The 22,156-nt window shown below is 34.8% G+C and overlaps 2 protein-coding genes across 2 annotated transcripts; one reads left to right on the forward strand and one right to left on the reverse strand.

Annotated features, from left to right (window-relative positions):
- The first annotated feature begins 3,964 nt into the window (after window positions 1-3,964).
- Window positions 3,965-5,471, forward strand: LOC134258647 (cholecystokinin receptor type A-like). The gene has a single exon (XM_062741190.1). It carries the CDS (start codon window positions 4,043-4,045, stop codon window positions 5,261-5,263), a length of 1,221 nt encoding a protein of 406 aa, XP_062597174.1. The 5' UTR covers window positions 3,965-4,042; the 3' UTR covers window positions 5,264-5,471.
- A 10,365-nt stretch (window positions 5,472-15,836) lies between these two features.
- Window positions 15,837-19,675, reverse strand: LOC134258648 (uncharacterized). Its single transcript, XM_062741191.1, has 2 exons — window positions 16,309-19,675; window positions 15,837-16,174 (listed from the first exon to the last, which is right to left on the reverse strand). The coding sequence occupies exons 1-2, from the start codon at window positions 19,673-19,675 to the stop codon at window positions 15,837-15,839; spliced, it is 3,705 nt and encodes a 1,234-aa protein (XP_062597175.1).
- Window positions 19,676-22,156: the final 2,481 nt, after the last annotated feature.

Genomic DNA, 22,156 nt, shown 5'->3' on the forward strand with positions numbered 1-22,156 from the left:
GCTAAAATCATGGCTAATTCATGGCCTTAAGGAATTTGGTGAATGATCAGAGTCCGTTACATCTGTTTCATATCTGTATATTTAACAAGAAAACGGGTTAATCGTAATTAAAAAAAAATAAGCTCTAAGATAAGAGTGATGACTTTTTTAATCGTCAACTTTCCTTACATGAGCAACAGTATACCTTCATCACCTGTGTACGGTTTATATTTCTGAGATACGGTAAAGGATGCTATACGTATGAACACTTTCTAAATTTGGTAAATTATTGATAAACAAGTTGATGAAGCGAGAAAGTTGACAGTCACGTTTAAAGTCGTAATTTCGTAGTTGTAAGGTCGATACAATGAATTTGTCAGCAGATAAAATCTATCATTAAAGAAACGCAAGACAAAAGACCACCTTTAAGCAATCGCTTAATGGTAGCTTAATGGTGACTTAATGGTGGCTTAAAGAAGTTAATTCCTTTAAGCCACCATTAGGCTGCATCTTACAGGTGCTTAATGTCCAAACTTCATTATGCTACCATTAAACCATCATTAAATTGAGCTTAATGGTGACTTAAAGGTCAAACCACATTAAACTTTTACGCATCTTATATAAAATCTTTGAAGTAAATTTTAGTTATTTTAATATCATTTACGCAAAATCTATTTCAGCTCATAATTTTGTCTCGTCATAAACTCTACGAGTTTTTTGTCAACATGCATAAACTTGATCACTGAGAAAAAATTTAGCTAATAGCCGCATGGATTTGCTCGAGTTGTCTAATATTTTTTAAATCATTTACAGTGATGATAAAACAAGACATCCTTTATCAGAACCGTATATTATTTTTTTTAAATCATTATAATTACATGCGTTGTTTTTATTTTTATTGTATATAGTTTTCAAAAATAAGTAATTATTACACACAGGGAGCAAGTCCTTGTGAAATATCTTAAAATTTCAATACCAAAAATCAATTGTTTTTTAAAATCATCTTTATCCAAGAACACAAAATATATATTACTTTTTAAAAACAAAATGGTATTTTTATTTCCTTTGTTAAAAGAAACATTCCACTACAGAATTCACAGGAATATTACTTTAAGACACATAATCTCCACCTTGGCTAGCGAAGATGTATAATCTCATGAAAAAAAATCTCTGTCTTTTTGTGTGTGTGTGTGTGTTGGGGGGGGGGGGGTACTGGTGTTCAAATGTTTAGTTTTCAAAGATTGACTTTTACCATAAAAACTTTTTAAGGATTTCAATCCCTAATGGTACCAAATTGTCTACCCTTAAATGTCTGTCAATACACAATACTCTGATATTATATTAAAGCATTTGATAGTGGAAAAGGATTGCCCACAAGAAATTTTCAAAAAGTTCATTAATTAAGCATTGGTTAATTAACAAAGATTGCATTGAAGTCTATGGGGAAAAGCAGTTTTTTTTTTTAAAATAAAAATTCAAATAATATGAATATCAATAAATCCTGTGGTGGAAAGATGCATTGAAATACTATAAATAGAATGATAATTGAAAACAATTTTTTACCAGCTAAATTTTTTTTTATTTTTTTTATTAATTGGAAAAGGGGAGATAACTCTTACCAAAATTCAAGGTCATGAATTAGGACACATCCCACTAAACAAATTTATAGTAATAAATGGGAAGTATGTCTAAATAAACTGAGTATTCAATGCCTAATATATCTGTTATGTCTTCAATTTCATTGAATTTCTTCCTATTAGGGATTGAAGACCTTAATGGCTTTTACATAAAGAATTATTTTGATTAATTTGTTATTTTATTTTAATATTGCAGCGGTAAGTATCTGTCAAAATCTAGTCGATCTTCAATGATTGATATTTCAAAATCGATTTTCAGAAGAACAGCCGATCAGACTAAACATGACATCCGACAGGATGTATGCACATTGAGATACGGGGTAAGATTAACAGATTATCAGTGTACAGTACACCGACTGGTCAGACAATAGACGTTAAGATAGCAAACTGAATATAGATATTGAAAACGGTAAAAACATTTCTTTTGGGATTCAGTTTTGGTATGAAAAGCGAAAGTTTTAAGATCGCTAAAACTCGATACTGCTGACAATTTATACCGCATCTTTTGTTACAGTTATATTTCTAAACATTATAAAATCTTTAGAGTTAACTGTTGCAAAAAATATGTGCCATTTACTTTGGATGATTTTGCGTCTTGCTTAAAATTCCACTAATAGGGAAAAACACGTCGCTTGTTAAAAAAAAAACAATAAACAAGCTTGAGGAGAAGATTAAAGGATTCTTGGAACCAATCCCGCTTTTAGGATAAATAAAACGTTTATGTCGAAATATTTCTAACTATTTTAAAAATAGAAAACACATGATTGGTGTATAAGGTGTAATTGTGTATATTATAACAGTATGTATAGTTTTGTTGATAAAATTTCTCAAAAATAAATATTTATGTAACACATCCATATTTGGAGTGCATATAAGAATCGGGCTATAACTTTTGCTTCCATGGTTTCCTTTGCTTGATTTTTTTCAGTGGTACATGTATCAACTTTGTAAATAATAATGTCTTTCAAAGCAGTTATATTATTAAAAACTTTTAATTAAACCTCTAAAATTTTGCTCTTTTTAACAACTTAATAAAGAATTCGTAAAACTAAGAAATTAAGGTAGTCCGGTCCTCGGGGCCATGAAAATAGCAATTAAGTAATCAAAAATACTCATTAGAATATTTCTGAATCCACAATGTAAATTTGCCCATAGTATCTCTGAATTTAAACATAAAAGTTAATCAATCCTATTAGGAAAATTGTTATATCTCCAATATATACATGTATATAGGAAAAGCAAATAGGAATATCAGCTATGCATTTTCTATAATCATTCCATGAAAATTGAATATACAATATGTCTATAACAACACATTTTGAAAGAGAGGATGAGGCTTCCTACCATTTCAGAGAAGTCGGAATATATGTCAACACACTGATAAATTCATCAATGGATTATTGTTTCTAATATAGAGCTTACGACGGGTGTGAAGGGTCATCAGGGGATGCTTACTCCTACTAAACACCTGACTTCCCTGTAATTTCCATAGGGTCCGTGTTTATGCCATGTTAACAGAATTTGTTGTGTTAAAAGATTTTTCGAGATCAATAAATATTACTGTTCACAGATACGCAGGTAAAATCATTCATCTTATCTATATTAACATGGTTGGTTGTTACAAAGTACTTTCATAATCTTTGATAAAAATGTTGTTTAATATAAATATTTGTTTATAAACTCTTTTGTAAATTTCATAATTTTCTCGTGTGTTAATTTTTTGAGCGGCTTTACTCCTCATAATTAAACAAGGTGGGGTTTTTAAAATCAATTTTGCAGTTATTGTTTAAATCTGGTATAATGAAATATACAGGGACAACTAAGATTATTTAAGCTCAAAAGTCAATCAAACAAAGCGCACACGGACCTTTTAAACATCAGCAGTGGAATCAGGTGCCATAGAAGAGTAACAACGCCTGCCAACTAGTCCCCGTATGCTCTTTGTCGTGATTGGGATATAACGGAAAAATCCGCCGTCCATTCAGTGGCGTGTAAATAATGGATTAACAGTTAGTATAAAAAAGGTCAATTAGAATTTATAATTTGTCAAAATTCACACAGTTTTTGTTTTGTCTATTACTTGAGTGTAGATAGTTGCTGTAACATAAAACAACAACTGTGGCAAACGATTAGTGTTTTTGTTGTGTGTTACCAAGCGCCATTTCCGATACTTCTTGAAGACTATAAAATAGGAATTCTGATACACATCTCCTTCCTTGTTTATTTTACCCAAGACCAACACTGTTTCTCGGTAAGTAAAAATCTACATCTACTCTATTCTTATATTCAAAAATTGAAGTACCTTTATATAAGATATTATCAATCAAATGTCTTTTGAGGCAGATTGCATAACAACGACGAGGAGTTATTTGAAGCTTTAGAGAGGAATATCCCAGGTTTAATTCAAAGAATTTACATTTAATTTCATGGAGAAAAATAGTACATCCAACATCATGACATACGACATAACCAGTGTACCACACAACAGTAATCTAAGTGTGTTCAGCAATAGGACGGCTGGAAAAACGGCTACCATTCTGCACAATGCAGCCATTGAAGAGGAAATTAACAATTCTGTGTTCGATAAAGTTTATATCACAAGCTTTACCTATACATTTGTTATGCTTGTTATAGGATGTCCAGGGAATGCCATTGTCTTCTACATTTACTTCACAAGATGGAAAAAGACCACATCAAGGGTTTTCATTATGACACTAGCTGCAGTTGACTTCATGAACATCTGTATCACTGCCCCAACAGAACTGTATTTTATGCTTGAATGGTTTCAAACAACAAATGGAGTTTTGTGCAAGTTTTCAAGATTTTGGACTCTTATGATGGACAATAATTCAACCTTTACTTTGCTTGGTATTGCAGTGGACCGTTACATATGTATCTGTCGACCCTTAAAGAGACAGATGTCTACAAAAACAGCAAAAATTATTGTTTTCATTAGTGCATTTTTCGCTGTTGTTTTTGCTTGGCCTGGTTTAGTTGTCTATGGAATTCAATCCGTACCAGTACCAATAGCGCCCAAGACATACGTAGTGGGTCATATGTGCTTGATAGAGGATTCTTTTGTGAAAACGGACTACCCTTTGGCGTTCATCATTGTTCTCCTGACAGGTAATTTGCTGATAAATCTAATTCTCATCATCGCCTACAGTCTAATTGCTATACAGGTTATCAAGAGAGGGTCGTCATTTTTATACCAGACCTCTAAAGATTCCAGGAAGTACAGTCACAGTGGCAGTCAATCTCACACAGAGGATGTCTCCCCGGATGAAAACAGTTCCGAATGCAACAAAGCAGCTGAAAAAGGAGCCAAATTTAACAAACAGGGGTCCATGTCTGTCCAGAGCGATGAGGTCAGAAGGGCACAGATGACCAAGACCACCCTTATGCTGTTCTTGGCGACGCTGCTTTACATGCTTTCCTCCATACCGTTTTTCGTCATCGTTATAATTAGATATGTACAGCCTTCATACTACACATCTCTCTCAGACACAGGGAAAGCCTTCTATCAGTTTTTTCTGAGGTCATATCTTCTTAGTATGTCCCTCAATCCCGTCATTTACAGCTTCATTGGCAAAATTTTCAGAGAAGAATGTATAAAGTGCTTCCGGAAATTTGCTAGGGGTCTTTAAATCATAAAATGGAAAGAGACATGTAAATCATAATCAATTTTCAAAAAAAAAATGTGTACATTGTATTGTTACTTACCAAATGTATGAATTCGAATAGATTCTGAACATGTTTCCTTGAAAAGGCATCTGTACATAGTATCTGTTAAGTATAACTTAGACTTCAATTTTCATCATCAAGTCATAATTGAATGCTTAAATATTTTATCAAAAAAAAGAAAAAGAGATGAACATATGCTATATCGTTGAACTATTGTTCACTTTTTGATGTATATACCTTTGTTTGGTCAAAAATGATGCTGCATATCCCAGGAATACCAAATTCCGGACGGATATGTATGTCATGTAAACATGAAAACATAATTTTGTTTCTTGTCTTTAACATTTTTCTTGTTCTGCCACAATATTTGCAACGTAAATAAAAGTAAAGGAACTGTGTAAATATATATTTTTTTGTCAATAAACAAATATTAACTGTTTTAAAACAGTATCTTAACTTGAAAGGCTGTCACCGAACTCTTACTATTTAACAAGACAGAGGTTTTGTGACCTGGGACCTTATTCACAAAGCATCTATCAGATGACGGTTCCATTAACGTCACCGCTAATGTTTTCATTAAATTATTTTGTATTCTTGAAGCACCCGTTAATTAACGCATACTTTAACGTTTGCGTTAACTCTTCCGCTTCCGGAGAAAATTTACGGATAGGTTAGAATATCCAGGAAACGGGCACCTTATAATTCACCGGCGTTTAGAGTGGTTTAAATTACACTTCAAAAATTGTTTTGAATAAATATTTCATTCATTGTTCTTTTAACGCATTTTAAATCAAAACAGAAAATCTTTCTTTCTGTTTAAAGCATTTTGCCTTTAGGTATTGACAAAATCCAACAAGTAATACAGTTAACAAGATATTTATTGGTGCAAATATTAAAAGTTTAAAGGATTAAAAGAACGCAAAGAGAATTTCCTCTCAAAAATGGCATCAATAAAATTAACATACAGTAGTCAATTCAAAAGCAACTATCCTTGATATAACAAGACTTTACGGGGGTAAATTTCCTCCGAAAGAATATCATTGACACACTGTTCACTACAACAATTACAATTTGAAAATAGCAAACATCTACAGGGTAAATTTCCTCTCTAAATTCACAATGGTGCACTGTGCATTCAGCATGTCAAAGCCAAAGCAACCATCGTTTACATAGCTGGTAAATTTCCTTCTAAAGACTATCACTAAAACAGTTTTCACTACCACATTACAAATTGAAAAAGGCAAAAATCTACAGGGTAAATTTCCTCTCAAAAATGACAATGATACAGTGTAATAGACAGCTACATTTTAGGGGGTAAATTTCCTCCCAAAGAATATCACTGATGCGGTGTAAACTACTAACATTACAGTTTGGTAATAACAAAAATCTGCAGAGTAAACTTCCTCTCTAAATTCACAATGGTGCAGTATTTCAATGTCAAAGCAACCATCGTTTACATAGAAAGATTTTACGGAGTAAATTTCCTCCCAAAGATTATCACTGATACAGTGTTCACCACTACAATTACATTATGGAAATAACAAAAATCTACAGTGTCAATTTCTTCTTTAAATTCACATTGGTTCATTGCACATTCAGGATTTCAAAGCCAATGCGACCATTGTTTACATAGCTACATTTTACGGAGTAAATTTCCTCCCAAAGAATATTCTCATTGAAGCAGTGTTCACTACTACATTTCAAAATAGAAAAAAATCTACAGAGTAAATTTCCTCTCAAAATGCACATTTGACCATTGTACATTATTTTTTTTTCAAACTCAAGGCAACCATCATTTACACAGCTAGATTTTACGGAGTAAATTTTCCTCCCAAAGACTATCACTGATATAGCGTTCACTACATTACAATTTACAATTACAATTAAAAAATGCTCAGATAACCTAAATTATTTTTTAGAAATTTGAAAGAAAAAACATTTTAGGAAAACTTTTCGACAGCAGATCGTGTCGAAAAGGTTCGAGAGAATTGCTATTATTAGGTATATGAAGTTGCCAAAATAATAAAAGGACATTCTATCTTAGTTCAAACTATAGTGTCTACAAAATTACTTTCTTTATTCTATGTTATGAAAAACAATCCCACACAGTTAAGTACATATGGTTATCAGATCTTCAACCCATTAATTCTCGATTAGGAGCAATATGTGATCAGCATGTATTCTTAAGGTCTAAGGAGGTATCACATTGCCCATCCTGCAGAAGTCACCATTAATTTCAGTCACTCAATTAAATGAAAAAATACACTGTATTGCCTAGAAATCAAGAAAAAAATGCATTTATTTAGTTTAAATTTTAAAAATGATGTATCCATAAATTTGAAATTTTAAGTTCAGAACAAAAATGTATCAGTATTGCTTTTTCCTTATTGATCATTTAATTTTTATTATATATTTTTTAAAGTTGTTTTTAGCGGTATAGATGGATATCCTTTCTAAGAAAGGAAACATGCTAAGAAAACCTTAGCATTCTATCCAGAGAGCGATATCATTAAAAGCCGAATTAACATTAGTCTTTGAAACTTCCCCCGAGAGATCTTGGCGAGGCAATTAATGTCAGTAGTTTTGAAGGAGGGATCTTATGTTAATTGGGTTTAAAACAAAGGTACGAAATTAATCATTTAGAAGCCTTTGCATCCATCGGGGGGGGGGGGGTAATTTTAATCAAATACTGTAAAAAAAAAACGTAAATTAAAGAAAAAGAAAGTAATAATAATGATTAATTGTGGTAAACTAGATCGTTAGTACAAATAACCTGTCGTCCAATTTTTTTTTACGTATTTCCATATAATTTTATTTTCCTTAGTATAAATTAATTTCGGGTATGATGATCTTGGTAATTCTGGAAGTACTGCGTGTCGAATTATGGGGAAAGGGGTACCAGATTCCCGGAAGTTGGCATCATTTCCTGGTTAAACAAGAGGGAAGAGGAGTACTAAATAAGTAAAGGTATCGCACCGGTAATTAATTAATCTAATTTGTAAGCAATGGTACATCGATAATTGATATGCCAGTATGATAGCTTAGGTGAAAGAGGGTACTCAAAACAAAACTTTAGCACTGCTTGCAGAACTAAAGACTACTTCGTCACTAACCGAAGAATGACTTAACCTATATACATGTAATCACATTCCAGTCCATATTTGACCACCCAATAATCCCTTCCCCTCCCTCCCTTCCACAAACAACAAACAGTAACAATGTCTTTCATAATGGTTGATGGAAGAGACAGAGTATCGTTTTTTTTCAAGATAAGGTAAAGTTAATATGCAAAGGAATTTCTTTTGGTGTCATTTTCTTCTGAGTTTAAGCAATTATATTTGACAAGTTCATATTATGAACAAACAAACAAAAATACCAAGAAAGTTTAATTTCTTTTCTGGAAATAGTTAAAACAAACTAGACTTAAGAGTTTCCAAATGTTTTCCTAATGTTTGACCGTGTTCAAAAGCCTTAGAACCCCTTTCTACCTAAATTAACTCCTGAATCGCTGTCATTATGAATTCACACCTTTGTCCACTTAAACATTCCTCTGCACACCACCGAACATAACTAAAAAGAATCATGTTCAATTTTATCCAACCCTTTTTACTAGCTTTTGAAATTAGCACTGGTAAGAGCTTAGTATTATTCCCCAACATCTTCTATTCCAGCTCTAAATGATTTATATATGTCTTAGTCTGTCTTAGGAGTTTAGGTCTTTTCAACAATGAAGATTCTACACAGTTATAGTAAAATTTTTCTGTGTAAAAATCTTACTGCGATCTTACTTATATGTCTTTAAAATCTCTAATTTAAAGAATACGTAGCTTTCTATTTCGTGACCATATATATTTGTTGTATTTTTTGGGTAGAAAGGTCACCTTATTAGTAAGATAATTTATAATCTTGTATCCCATTGTGTGCATATTTTGATGAGAAATGGGTATGATTGTGCAACTTAAGAGCACTTGCAGATTCCTCGTGATTTCTATCACGCACAAGCCATTCTTGACTTCGATCTAGTCAACACTAATCTTGATAAAAAACTATGGTGATGCTGCGATGGCATAATGAAGCGATAGAATAATTATGGACGTTGGTGCAATAGCGATGTCTAGTTGGTGCATTGGTGATCATGGCGTGATGGTATGGTTACGACAACGCACTGTTCACTATCTCTCCTTCGCTTTGTTAAATAAGTTTTGAAAGCAAGTCAGTATGTGGATAAATTATTACGTGCATTACATACCTGCAGCTGTACAGTTGTATTTTACCCGAATGACTCAATAACCTATAGATAACCTACAGTGGTGTATATGTAAATATTACACATACAATGTAATTATATTTCTAAACTGCTAGTTTAGTGATGCTACAAGGAAACATAACAATAGAGAAAGAACTTAAATGATTTGATTTTGATGAATATGGGATGTATATATTAGTTCCTCACTTACAGTACTATTCAAAGACTTCATTTTGGTTACGGAAACAAACTACAATACGGATATTCAAGAAACTGTGGCAATTTAAGGGTAAGTTTGTCTAATTGTTATAGCTGGGAGATGTTACATGTTATAAAATGCTTATTCATTTCTACCTTCCGTTGAAGATTTATTTTCTGGCACAAACATTTCTTCTTTAGCTGCCCCAGGCGCCATCTCGCGTGCTATGATTGTGTAAGCTGTGTCATTTGCCCTTTAAAATCAAAAGAAGTTAGGTTGATTGACCTTAATTATTAGCATTTTATGACCAAGTATTTTTTGTACTAAGTACATACCTATTGTATACAGTCATGAAATGCCCTACTCCAATACCACACACTGACAAAGAATGGTGGCGATAGCAGCATCTACCACGGAACCTTGTTGCCGTCCCATGATATCTCTGAAATCCGAAACAGTTTAAAATTGGTATTTATTTTTGTCATAAGGGTTTATTAAGTATTATTTTTATTATTCATTCCTATATCTATGCCTCCTATGAGAAATATCAGCCTGACAGAGCAGTAAAAACCAAAAGCACAGGTATGCAGTTTTGTCGAATGTGTCATTTTATATTCAATGACATATAGTAAAATGTATAACAGTTCATCAAGTGGTATCACGTAATATTAACAATACAGTTTACATGTACTTAGGTGAAAGGTACAAGTGCAATCCCCCTAAGACTGAGTAGAAATTTACATGCAGTGAACATATTAGAGTACATGTAAATATGCATAAAATATAACATAAATGGGTAAATCCTTGGAGGTGTCCAAACAATTGCATCACAAGCCCTTACTCAGAGAGGGCTTGACGCCAAACAAGGAGAAACATCAAAGGAAAATACTTTTATAAAAACAGTAAAATACAGAAATTTACAGCATTTTTTGAATTTTTTTTAAATATATAAAACAACATTGAAATTGAAGATCATATGATATTACATACGTTTTAGACAAAGTGTTCTTGACAAATACTTATGCAACAAAGACATTAACATTTACCTGTTAGCTGTTCAATTGTGGATCAAGGGAAGCCAGAATCGCTGCGAAGAATGTTTAATATTTATATAAAATTATTTTTTTTTAACATTTTTTTCTCAATGCTCTACCAGGCTAACAAAAATGGTGCAAGAAAATCAAGGATTTGATTGTATTACTCTGTCAAGCAAAGCAAAGGTGCAATTTCGCAATAAAAGGTTACATGATGATTGCACTGCGATAAGGGCGCATACCCTGCAGACTGCGCAGGGATATGCAGAACTATCCTAAGGTGTAAAATATAATATATTTCTCATAGCGGAATAAATTGAATTATCTGTGATTATATTGTTTTCTAAGTGCTCAACTATCCCTTTCTCTTAAGATTAAGATGCATGTTCTTGATATTTTCCGTTTTAACTTAAATATTCTTTGAATTCAATTAGTTGTTTTTATACATTTCTTTACTGTTCATTTTGATGAATAATGCATGTAGCTTTTTTGTGAAAAAAATATACAGATGTTTGCCTGTAAGAATGTAAAGAAATTATTCCGAAAACACTTTTAAAAATTCATGCAGTTAAATATAAGAAATTTAAATACATACATGCCGACTTGTGCGCAGGTTCCGGTATCAGATGCAATGGCGGCGTATCGATAATGCCCCTCGATTGACGGGCTTCCCTCCTAAGCGGGTTTGGTGGTGGTGGGTAGGGGCCCTGTGGAAGAGGTTCCTGATTCCGTCCCTTGTTTGCCGCAGGACGTTTGGTTGGAATCCTTGTCTTTAGTGAGCACACTACTTAGTCCAAGTCCGAGGGCAACAGTACAGGCCATGATGAGAAAAGTGGCGATCATTAGCATAAGCCCTGGAGACATTTCTTTGGACCTGTTAAATAACCTAGAAAGCCTTATTACTTACTCGATATAAAAAAAATTTTGTAGGAAGATATAGAAGCAGCAAAATTGGGTTAATTATGTTCCCCAAAGGAAGTCGGGGAACATATTGTTTTTATTCTTTTTCTTATTATTATGTCATCCCGAACGAAGTCGGGGAAGACATATTGTTCATGTACGTATGTTTCTGTTATACAAGCTGTTTCTCGGAGATGGCTGGGGCAATTGTCCTGAAACTTTCCTCAAAGGAGGTTCGCTGGTTGTAGTTGTGTTGTGTGGTCATTCAGTTTCAAAATGGCTTCTATTGCCAAAAAAAACGAGCAAAAAGTTCATTGGATTAAAAATTGGATATTGTCAATAATTTCCATTAAAACAGTGGAAAAGTGAAAATTGTTTAACTTTGATTTAAAATCAAAGTATTGCAAGAACTGATGCCAGTTGATGGTTTTCCAAGTTTAGCTATAGTGGGTATTGTTTAGTGATAAAAAAAAATGAAAATTGTCCAGTTCGGGACGACGTAAGCTATTGTAGGCCTTTCAATAAATTTTTCAAGTTGCACATATGGTAAAAAACCTTGTATAGATAGATTTATAGGTACATGAAATTATCAAAAAAGATAATAACTTATGCATACTTTTAATTACATCATTAAAAAGTTTAATCATTTATAATTGACTTTTCCGATGATGTGTTTAAGGACAGGTAACTCAGATGTGAAAAATGACCAACTTAGTGCCAATTTATGAGTTATCGTTTATAGGAATGACATATAGGCTGCTTCAGCATTGGTATTGTAAAATTGTTATATACACAATATGGTTCCTTACATTGTTTTGTACACAAAAAGTTTTGACCAAGAGAAAGAGAATGTCTTCACTCTACCTGAAATAACAGGGTCAAATGAATGGGGAACAGACTATATTCCATAGTTTTAACTCTCTTTGACGATTATTATTATGAAGAAAATTTAATGTCATATTTTTTGTGTTCGCGCTTTTTCGCTTCCTGTGTAAATATATATATTTTTACAAGTAAATGCAACAATTGATCATCTTATTTGTGTTACTAAGCACGAAGGGGAACGACCGAGTATAAAAAATTTTAATAGGTTAGAACTGAGAAGGAGGGTAGATTTCACTTTTTATTTTAATTAAAAACTTTAATCATATGCAGTAAACCGGTGTCCGCAACTATACAGTAAATAAGTTTAACATTGGTGCTAAATTTTAAAACCACTGGATTCTACTGAGAGCAAAGAAACACTTGGGAAATGCTAAAAACTGCCTTGCGTTTAAACGGTTAGATACCCCGAACCTGCTCTAAACAAGTTTCAGCAGTGAGTTATCGTTCATAACACCGAACCCTAGCGGCAGTTGAAAGGCCTAGCTATTGCTTGCAATAGCAGACTTTCTAGTTATTTTTCTTCATGGGAAAATCTAGTCCAAGAGTGATCTTGTATACTACTCATCTGACTAAGGTGAAACCTTTTTAGGGTCAGTAGGCATGTTATGTATAGTTACCGAACGAAGACCATTTTGCGCGCACGTGCTTGCAAGAGCGGGCACGTGCAGCAAGTGAAATGTTTATTGTCGTAACTTTTCTATTTTTATGAAACGTTTTGAAACTCTTAATGTAAGGATATACAAGTACTATAAATAAGATGACATGGTCAATATATCAAGATCTCACGCGCATGCACGTACGCTTCGCTCTGATTGGCTGGTACTAAAGTCTCATAATTTTTCTTGTTTTTCGAAGAAATCCTATGAATTTTTTAAGACAGCCATGTATTAAGATATCCTACAAAAAAAATATGATCCAAAGCAATTATCGTGAAAAAACGTGCATCCACATGCTCTGTAATCTGAGTGGCATCAATTTTAAATAGCTATAACTATCTTTGTTTTCAATAAAACAAGATGGGATTTTTAACATATAAAGATATGATGAACTTCTTCAAGAAGGTATGGTCATAATGTTTATGCATACACGTGCGTGTACAGTGCTGCTATCCTATAAGTTGATAATTCTATCCTATCCTATGGTGAATCCTGCATCCACATTCCTATCCTGTGATTTCAGTCTAATCTTATCCTATCCTGCAACTCTGAGTTTTTTAATATTTAGGAATTAATTGGACAAAACGAAAAAAAAAAAACGGAATGACCATAAAAAAATCAGATATAGTTATGGTATGCATTTACGTGTTATATATTAAATGTATAACAATAATCGAGATCGACATTCCATAATTCCTGACACATCGCACATTTTAAATTTAGGATTATCATTACCATGTAAAAAATAAATGTAAACAAACAGATTGTAATAAAACGTGGGCAATTACTGATTTTGCAAATACCTGTAAAGAATTTTGGCATCCAGAAGAAAGAATGAACGAACAAAAATAAAACTAGACTTTGTTTTAATTTTCCTACTAACAATGATCAAGAGACATTGCCACAGGATCGCGATTTGCTCCCTGCGTGTGATAATTAATTATTTTTAAAAAAAAACATAGGTCTATACGGTAATAATGTTTAAGTATATGTTTTATGTAAAATTTTATTTTTTCCTAAACCAAGCAGCATAAAGATAACATGCATGTACATGTGAAGTCTAACTGTGCCTCTATAACATGTTTTTTTTTTGTACGCGGTTATAAAAAAGAAGATATGATTAGACCATAAACCAAACAGACAAGTCAAAATTTAGATCTAACATATCTTGACTTTCACATATCAAACATTTTAAATGTGAAATTGTCTTATTATATCAAAGTAACGTGGAATGAGCCAGGCTTTCCTTTTCAAATCAAAACAAGAATGTCTTCAAAGAAAACAAGAATTTATTTACAAAAAAAAAAATAAAGAAAGAAAAAGACAATCAAAATAATAAATCAAACAATCACACACACGCACACTCTCTCAAATGATCGAACAAAAAAAAAATGTTATTTACAATGAAAAAAAAAACAACAGATTTCTAAACAACTGTTTTCAACACGTGTTCTCAACAACTCAAACCTATCAACATTGCCAGTATTGTCCACATCAATACGAAAGTCCACAAGTCTGATCAACACTATCCTCCAAACTTCCGGGGCTGTAGTCCTAGACTGTTGTTTGAGGATCAGTAGTATTGACTCACGACTGCTAGTGATTCCCGCGCCTAAACATCATCATCGACTTCGTCTTCATCAACATTCACTGACATCATCGTCGTCATCATCACCTCATCGACATCATCGTCGTCATCAACACATCAGAGTACCCATAACACCTCAGCATGGTGCTAAAATATTAACTATCCTTTATCAGTAAATAATTATGTACTCTATATATGGCAATACTATAATACAATTATACTGGCTTTAATTAATAACCACATAGTTATGTTTGAGTTCAATATAACATAAACACTAAGATACTTTCAATATCTTCAGTTTGTTTACAGTTGACATAGATACAAAATGGCTGACAACACTTCCGGTCACTTACTTCCGCTCAGACATTTAAATGAAAAAATAATACAGCGAACAAAAATACAATAAAATAAAGAAACAGGCTGTTCTTTAAATGTATAGAATAACACTACAGCGATAAAACTTCTAACGAGAAAACCTATTCAAACACTCTCGCTAACGTCACACCTGAACACACACACACAGGTAAGTCATTGATGACTGCCTGCCAAGGTGAATTAATGTAACGAATTTTAAAAGTACATTTAATACAACTAAAAAATACTTGCAAAATATACTTACCACGGTCTGTTTTTCCGTGCAAAGATATACTCAAAAGTTGAAGTAGACTTGCTGTAAGTCATAGGCACATGCTGGTGCAAAACTTAACCAATCTGTCCTGACCCATTAACGTGTCTTACACGGTGGACAGCTCTGCCGGGAATACCTTGCTATTGTTACCTGTCCTGTCGGCCAAAATTCTGCAAGGAATTCTGGGTGCTTTACCAAAGAGGTGCCCGAAGGGCAATACTTGAAACAAAACAAGGGGTACCCTATAGGTTTAAACTAGTGATTGTTACACACCTCCCTCCTATAAGAAAATTGTCGTACAATTATTTCTAGAACAATTACTATAAGACACAAATTTGAAAATCCTGAACGTATTTACAGTAAACTATATATATACCTTAAATTGTCTACTACTTGTCATCTACTGCCGACTTAGGTAGTCTGCTCCCACGTTCTCACTTCCCTTTATTGCTACGATTCTGAAATGGTATGGCTGTAGCTGTAATGCCCAACGCATCAATCTCGAGTTTTCTGTCTTTGCCTTGTTCAGGTACATCAAGGGTTGATGGTCGGTTTCTAGTACAAAGTCTTTTCCATACAAATACTGATGAAATTTCTGGATTCCCCAGACCACTGCCAAACACTCCTTTTCAATAACTGCGTACGACTTCTCCCTCTTCTGTAGTTTTCTGCTAGCGTATGCCACGGGGAATTTCTCATCACCTTCCATCTGAAGTAAGACTGCGCCTATTCCTTCGTCTGCAGCATCAGTGCGTAGAATAAAAGGTTTCTGTATGTCAGGTAGCTTCAGAATAGGTCTGGAGCATAACAAATGTTTTAAAGAATCGAACGCTCCCTGCTGCATTCTGTCCATTGAACTCTATTTGGATTACCTTTCTTTGTAAGGTCAGACAATGGTATAGCTATCGCTGAGAAGTTAGGGATAAACTTCCTGTAAAATCCGGCTAAGCCTAGAAAAGAACGAACTTGTTTCTTCGTCTGTGGTATTGGAGCATTCTTGATTGCTTCAATCTTGTCGTCTTCTGGCTTCAAACGTTGATCATTTACGAGATAGCCCAAACAATCAATCTGCTCAAATCCAATGAAACATTTGGTAGGTCTTGCTGTAAGGCCTGCATCTCTCAGTCGAGTGAACAATATCTTCAGCGTGCTTACATGTTCCGCAAATGTATCAGTAAACACCATGATGTCATCTACGAAATTCTCTACATTTTCCATGCCATGAAGAAGATTGCGCATCAATCTACTGAAAGTCGCTGGGGCGTTTACTAACCCAAATGGCATCTTTCTGAATTGATATAATCCAGCGGGTGTAGAAAATGCAGTCAATGGTTTGCTATCCTCTTCCATTTGTACCTGCCAATATCCTTTGCTCAGGTCGATTTTAGAAATAAACTTCTTTCCTGTTAGTTTGGAAAATATACTGTCTGGATTAGGCATTGGCTCTGCATCGAAAACTGTGACGCTGTTAAGCTTTCGGAAGTCAATGCAAAATCGATTTGTCCCGTCTTTTTTCCTTGCAATAACAACTGGTGCTGAATACGGGGAAGAAGAATGTTCAATGACCTTCATCTGTAGCATCTTCTCTACTTCTTCTCTGATGACATTTTCTGTGTTGAATGGGATAGGATACGGTTTCACTCTCACTGGCTCCTTCGACGTCAATTCTATCTTATGCTTCACCAAGTTTGTAGTTCCAGGAATGTCTGAAAAAACTTCACTAAATTGTTCACACAACGACTTAACAGTTTGTCTCTGTTCTGACGTAAGGCGTTCTGCAAAATGAATGTCTTTCACTGATTCAGTCTGAACACTTGAAGGTAACAAAATAGAATCCTGTGTTTCATTGCTGTCTTCATCACTAAAGTCTATCAGAGAAACTGCACATGCTGATAAAGCTTCCACTTTCGGTTCATCTCTCTCGACATACTTTTTCAGCAAATTCGCATGGTATGTTTTCGACTTGCCTCCCAAGTCAACCGTGTAGTCCATAGGTCCCATCTTTCCTGTGATACTGTAAGGTCCCTTCCACTGCATGAGAAGTTTGTTCGTTTTTGTCGGGAGGAGGACTAACACTCTATCTCCTTCTTTCATCTGCCGATTACTTGTCTTCCTGTTATAATATTTTCTCTGACGTGTCCTTGCATTCTCAAGATGTTCATGGGCGATCTTGCACGTTTCTTCCAGTCTTTGTCTTAAATCAAGTACATACTGATATGTTGTTTTGACTTCTTCATCTGGGATCTCTTTGGTCAATAACTCCTTCAGAATCATCATTGGTCCTCGAACAGAATGTGCATACAAAAGATCAAATGGAGAAAACCCAAGACTCTCTTGCGGTACTTCACGATATGCGAACAATAATGGATTCAGATATTTATCCCAGTCCCTGGGTCTTTCTGCGCACATCCTTTTGAGCATCTGTTTTAGTGTTCCATTAAACTTCTCCACGAGCCCATTGCACATTGGATGATATGGGGTAGTCGTTATTCGCTTGAAAGACAAAAGTCGACTCACTTCCTTCATCACATCAGATGTAAACTGTGTCCCTTGATCCGATAGCATCTCTGTAGGAACGCCCACTCTACTAAAGATGTCAACCAGTGCTTCTGCTACACGCTCAGTTTCTATTCCGGGAAGTGCGATCGCCTCCGGATATCGAGTTGCATAGTCAACCACTGTAAGAATGTATCGATTACCCTTATCAGTAATCGGTTGGAGGGGTCCTACGATATCAACTGCCACTCGTTGAAACGGAACTGTGATAAGTGGCATGTGTCCTAGGGGTACTGCAGGAACTTTGCCTTTGGATATAGTTCTTTGACACACATCACATGATTTACAGAATCTCCTAATATCTGCTTGGATCCCTGGCCAATAAAATTCTGCCATGATTCTGTCTGTTGTTTTCCTCACTCCCAGATGTCCTGCCATTATCGATTCATGTGCCAGCTTCATTACCATGTCTCGATACTGTTTTGGTATGATGAGTTGTCGGAAAACTTTTCCATTAGAAACTCTTGGACTGCTGAACTCTCTGTATAACAGTTGTTTTCTGAAGTAAATTTTCGAAGAACCTCCATCACTGAATTGCTTCACTGTTCCCTTATCAGCCGTTTCCCTCAGTTTCTTCAGTGTCTTATCGTCCCTTTGTTCCTTTTGCAAGTCCTCGGGTGAAACATCCTGTATGGCACTTGGTACCTTCAAAGGTTTGTATGTCGATTGTTTCTTTTTTAGCTGACCACGAGTTTCAACTGCTGATGTGCCTCCTGTTGAATGAATCCATGCCATATTTGGTTCATGGGGTTTCCTAACTCCTTGAATATTTCCAAGAATAAGATCATATGATGGACAGTCAAAACACCACGCGTCAACATTCCCTGTAAAGTACGGCGTATCCACTTGAACTGCTGCAACCTCGGCTTCTATCACACTTCCATCAGCTAACTTGCACTTTTGTGTTTTGCCTGTAAGTTGGTCCTTTTCTACCAAGTCTCTCCTTATCACAACACCACTACATCCAGTATCTCGTAGTACAGTTACTAGTTTGTCACCCACACAACCTTTCACAACTGGCATCACCATTTCACTAATTGCGACTGAGTCACCAACACAAGGTAATGTTTCCTCTCTGTGCACAGCAGATGTATCTTGGCGTCCTCTACCACGTCCAAAGTACCCAAAATTGCGTCCACGAAAGCTGCTGGAAGTACCACTCTTCGGATCATTGAACTGATATTGTTTTGGAACAGTCTCTTGTTTTTCAGTAGCACTAGATACCTTGTTAGAGGAAAACTTCCGATGAACACAGTCAAAGGATTTATGTCCGATTTTCCCACATATGTAACACTTTGATCCTGAATTGGATTTTGTTTGAGCCACTTTGTCCATGGAATGAAATTGTTTATCAGGTTGAGGTTTCCTGTCGAATGAAGATCTTTGTGTAATGGACGAAGATGTAATGTTTCTGGCCTCTGCAAACTGATCCGCGTAATGCGCCATCTCCTGAATGCTTGGAGGAATTCTCTCTTTTAAGAATAAGGCTAACTCCTTCGAACAACACAATATAAATTGTTCCCTTAAGAATAAATCCTTAAGTCCTTCATATGTTTTTGTTGTCTTTGAAAGTTCAATCCATCGTTCAAGGTAACTGTCCAATCTCACAGAGAATTGCAGAAAAGTTTCACTTCCGTCCGGCTTTGATGATCTAAACTTCTTGCGAAATCCATCTTCCGTCATATCAAAGCGTTTAAGAAGAGCCTTCTTCAGTTCATCGAAATCTAAAGCAGATTCTGGAGGAAGTCTTGAAAACACATCCAAAGCTTTTCCTTTGAGTAAGGCACTAAGATGAGCTCCCCATTATCTCTACGCCATTTCTGTGATGTCGCATAAATCTCAAAACGTTGGATGTAAGCGTCAATATTATCCTTTGAATCATCGAACGCAGGAAGTTTTGGTCCTTTAATTGGTTGATGCATTTCCGTACCGTGTGATGATGAATCCAACACTTTGTGAGACCTTTCAGCTGCTAGTAGTTGAAATTTATGATCAAGTTCCATTTCTTCCATCTTGCGTTTGTGTTCCGATTCAGCAAAGAGCCGCATATGTTCACGTTCCTCGCGTCCTCTGTCTGTTCTTTCCTTCTCTATCTGCAACTGATATTCACGTTCCTCCTTCGATTGCCTTTCTTCTCTTTGTCGTTCTCGTTCATCACGAAGTCTTGATTGTTCTTCCTTCACAAAATTCTGTAGAGCCTCATCCTTGAATCCCATCTGAGTTCCAAGTTCCAGTAACTCCTGCATTTCCTTCACAGTAGACATGATGGATGACTAAACTGAACCACCTTACCAATTTTAAGTCCTAAGGAATAATAGTCTTGCTATATATATTTATCAAAGATCTTACTCAGACAGCTTACCTTAACTTAAGTATCATAAGGGAGAACCATGACTTCACTCACCAAAGCTGATCTGCATGTTGCCCATGGATAAACTACTCAACTCTTAACCAACGCTAACTATAATGAAAAATATAAATCAAAAAATTAATCCTGGCAAACCGTCACCATAGAAGAATTCTAGTTTGATTTAAAAAGAGAGTCTGTCATCCCACCGCTGCCACCAAATTTGTAACGTGGAATGAGCCAGGCTTTCCTTTTCAAATCAAAACAAGAATGTCTTCAAAGAAAACAAGAATTTATTTACAAAAAAAAAAATAAAGAAAAGACAATCAAAATAATAAATCAAACAATCACACACACGCACACTCTCTCAAATGATCGAACAAAAAAAATGTTATTTACAATGAAAAAAAAAACAACAGATTTCTAAACAACTGTTTTCAACACGTGTTCTCAACAACTCAAACCTATCAACATTGCCAGTATTGTCCACATCAATACGAAAGTCCACAAGTCTGATCAACACTATCCTCCAAACTTCCGGGGCTGTAGTCCTAGACTGTTGTTTGAGGATCAGTAGTATTGATTCACGACTGCTAGTGATTCCCGCGCCTAAACATCATCATCGACTTCGTCTTCATCAACATCATCATTGACATCATCGTCATCGACATCATCGTCGCCATCATCACATCATCGACATCATCGTCGTCATCAACACATCAGAGTACCCATAACACCTCAGCATGGTGCTAAAATATTAACTATCCTTTATCAGTAAATAATTATGTACTCTATATATGGCAATACTATAATACAATTATACTGGCTTTAATTAATAACCACATAGTTATGTTTGAGTTCAATATAACATAAACACTAAGATACTTTCAATATCTTCAGTTTGTTTACAGTTGACATAGATACAAAATGGCTGACAACACTTCCGGTCACTTACTTCCGCTCAGACATTTAAATGAAAAAATAATACAGCGAACAAAAATACAATAAAATAAAGAAACAGGCTGTTCTTTAAATGTATAGAATAACACTACAGCGATAAAACTTCTGACGAGAAAACCTATTCAAACACTCTCGCTAACGTCACACCTGACACACACACACAGGTAAGTCATTGATGACTGCCTGCCAAGGTGAATTAATGTAACGAATTTTAAAAGTACATTTAACACAACTAAAAAATACTTGCAAAATATACTTACCACGGTCTGTTTTTCCGTGCAAAGATATACTCAAAAGTTGAAGTAGACTTGCTGTAAGTCATAGGCACATGCTGGTGCAAAACTTGAACAATCTGTCCTGGCCCATTAACATGTCTTACACGGTGGACAGCTCTGCCGGGAATACCTAGCTATTGTTACCTGTCCTGTCGGCCAGAATTCTGCAAGGAATTCTACAAAAGAGGTGCTTTACAAAAAAAGAGGTGCCCTAAAGGTTAAACTAGTGGCAATACTTGAAACAAAACAAGGGGTAGTTGTCAACAGCAATTTATAGGTTTAAACTAGTGATTGTTACAAATTCTTCCGTTTTAGGACCACTAGAAGATGATATATTAAAATTTAATATGTAAAAGCATCCTGACATTGTGTAGATTCTAAATTGTAAAAATAATGGCTATATCATGGCCCTAAGGGATTTGGTAAAGGGTCAGAATCTGTTACATATGTTTCAAATTTGGATATTTTATTAGAAAAATAAACTAGCTTGAGGAAGGATGTTTCTCTGGTTTCTGACTAGATGGAATATTCAGAGTACATTTGTTGATATGTCTTATATATTTAGATGTAAGAGATTTAAAA

The sequence above is a fragment of the Saccostrea cucullata genome, unplaced genomic scaffold (assembly GCF_032062105.1).
Source record: "Saccostrea cucullata isolate Sc308-1 unplaced genomic scaffold, CSIRO_AGI_Scuc_v1 ctg3124, whole genome shotgun sequence".
Lineage (NCBI taxonomy): Eukaryota > Metazoa > Mollusca > Bivalvia > Ostreida > Ostreidae > Saccostrea > Saccostrea cuccullata.

Bases quoted from the DNA above. Each gene is read 5' to 3' on its own strand.
- LOC134258647 (XM_062741190.1), top strand. From the start codon at position 4,043: ATGGAGAAAAATAGTACATCCAACATCATGACATACGACATAACCAGT.
- LOC134258648 (XM_062741191.1), bottom strand. From the start codon at position 19,675: ATGACGGAAGATGGATTTCGCAAGAAGTTTAGATCATCAAAGCCGGAC. The intron at 16,175-16,308 runs GTAATCCAAATA...CTGATGCTGCAG, and splicing joins GTCTGACCTTACAAAGAAAG to ACGAAGGAATAGGCGCAGTC.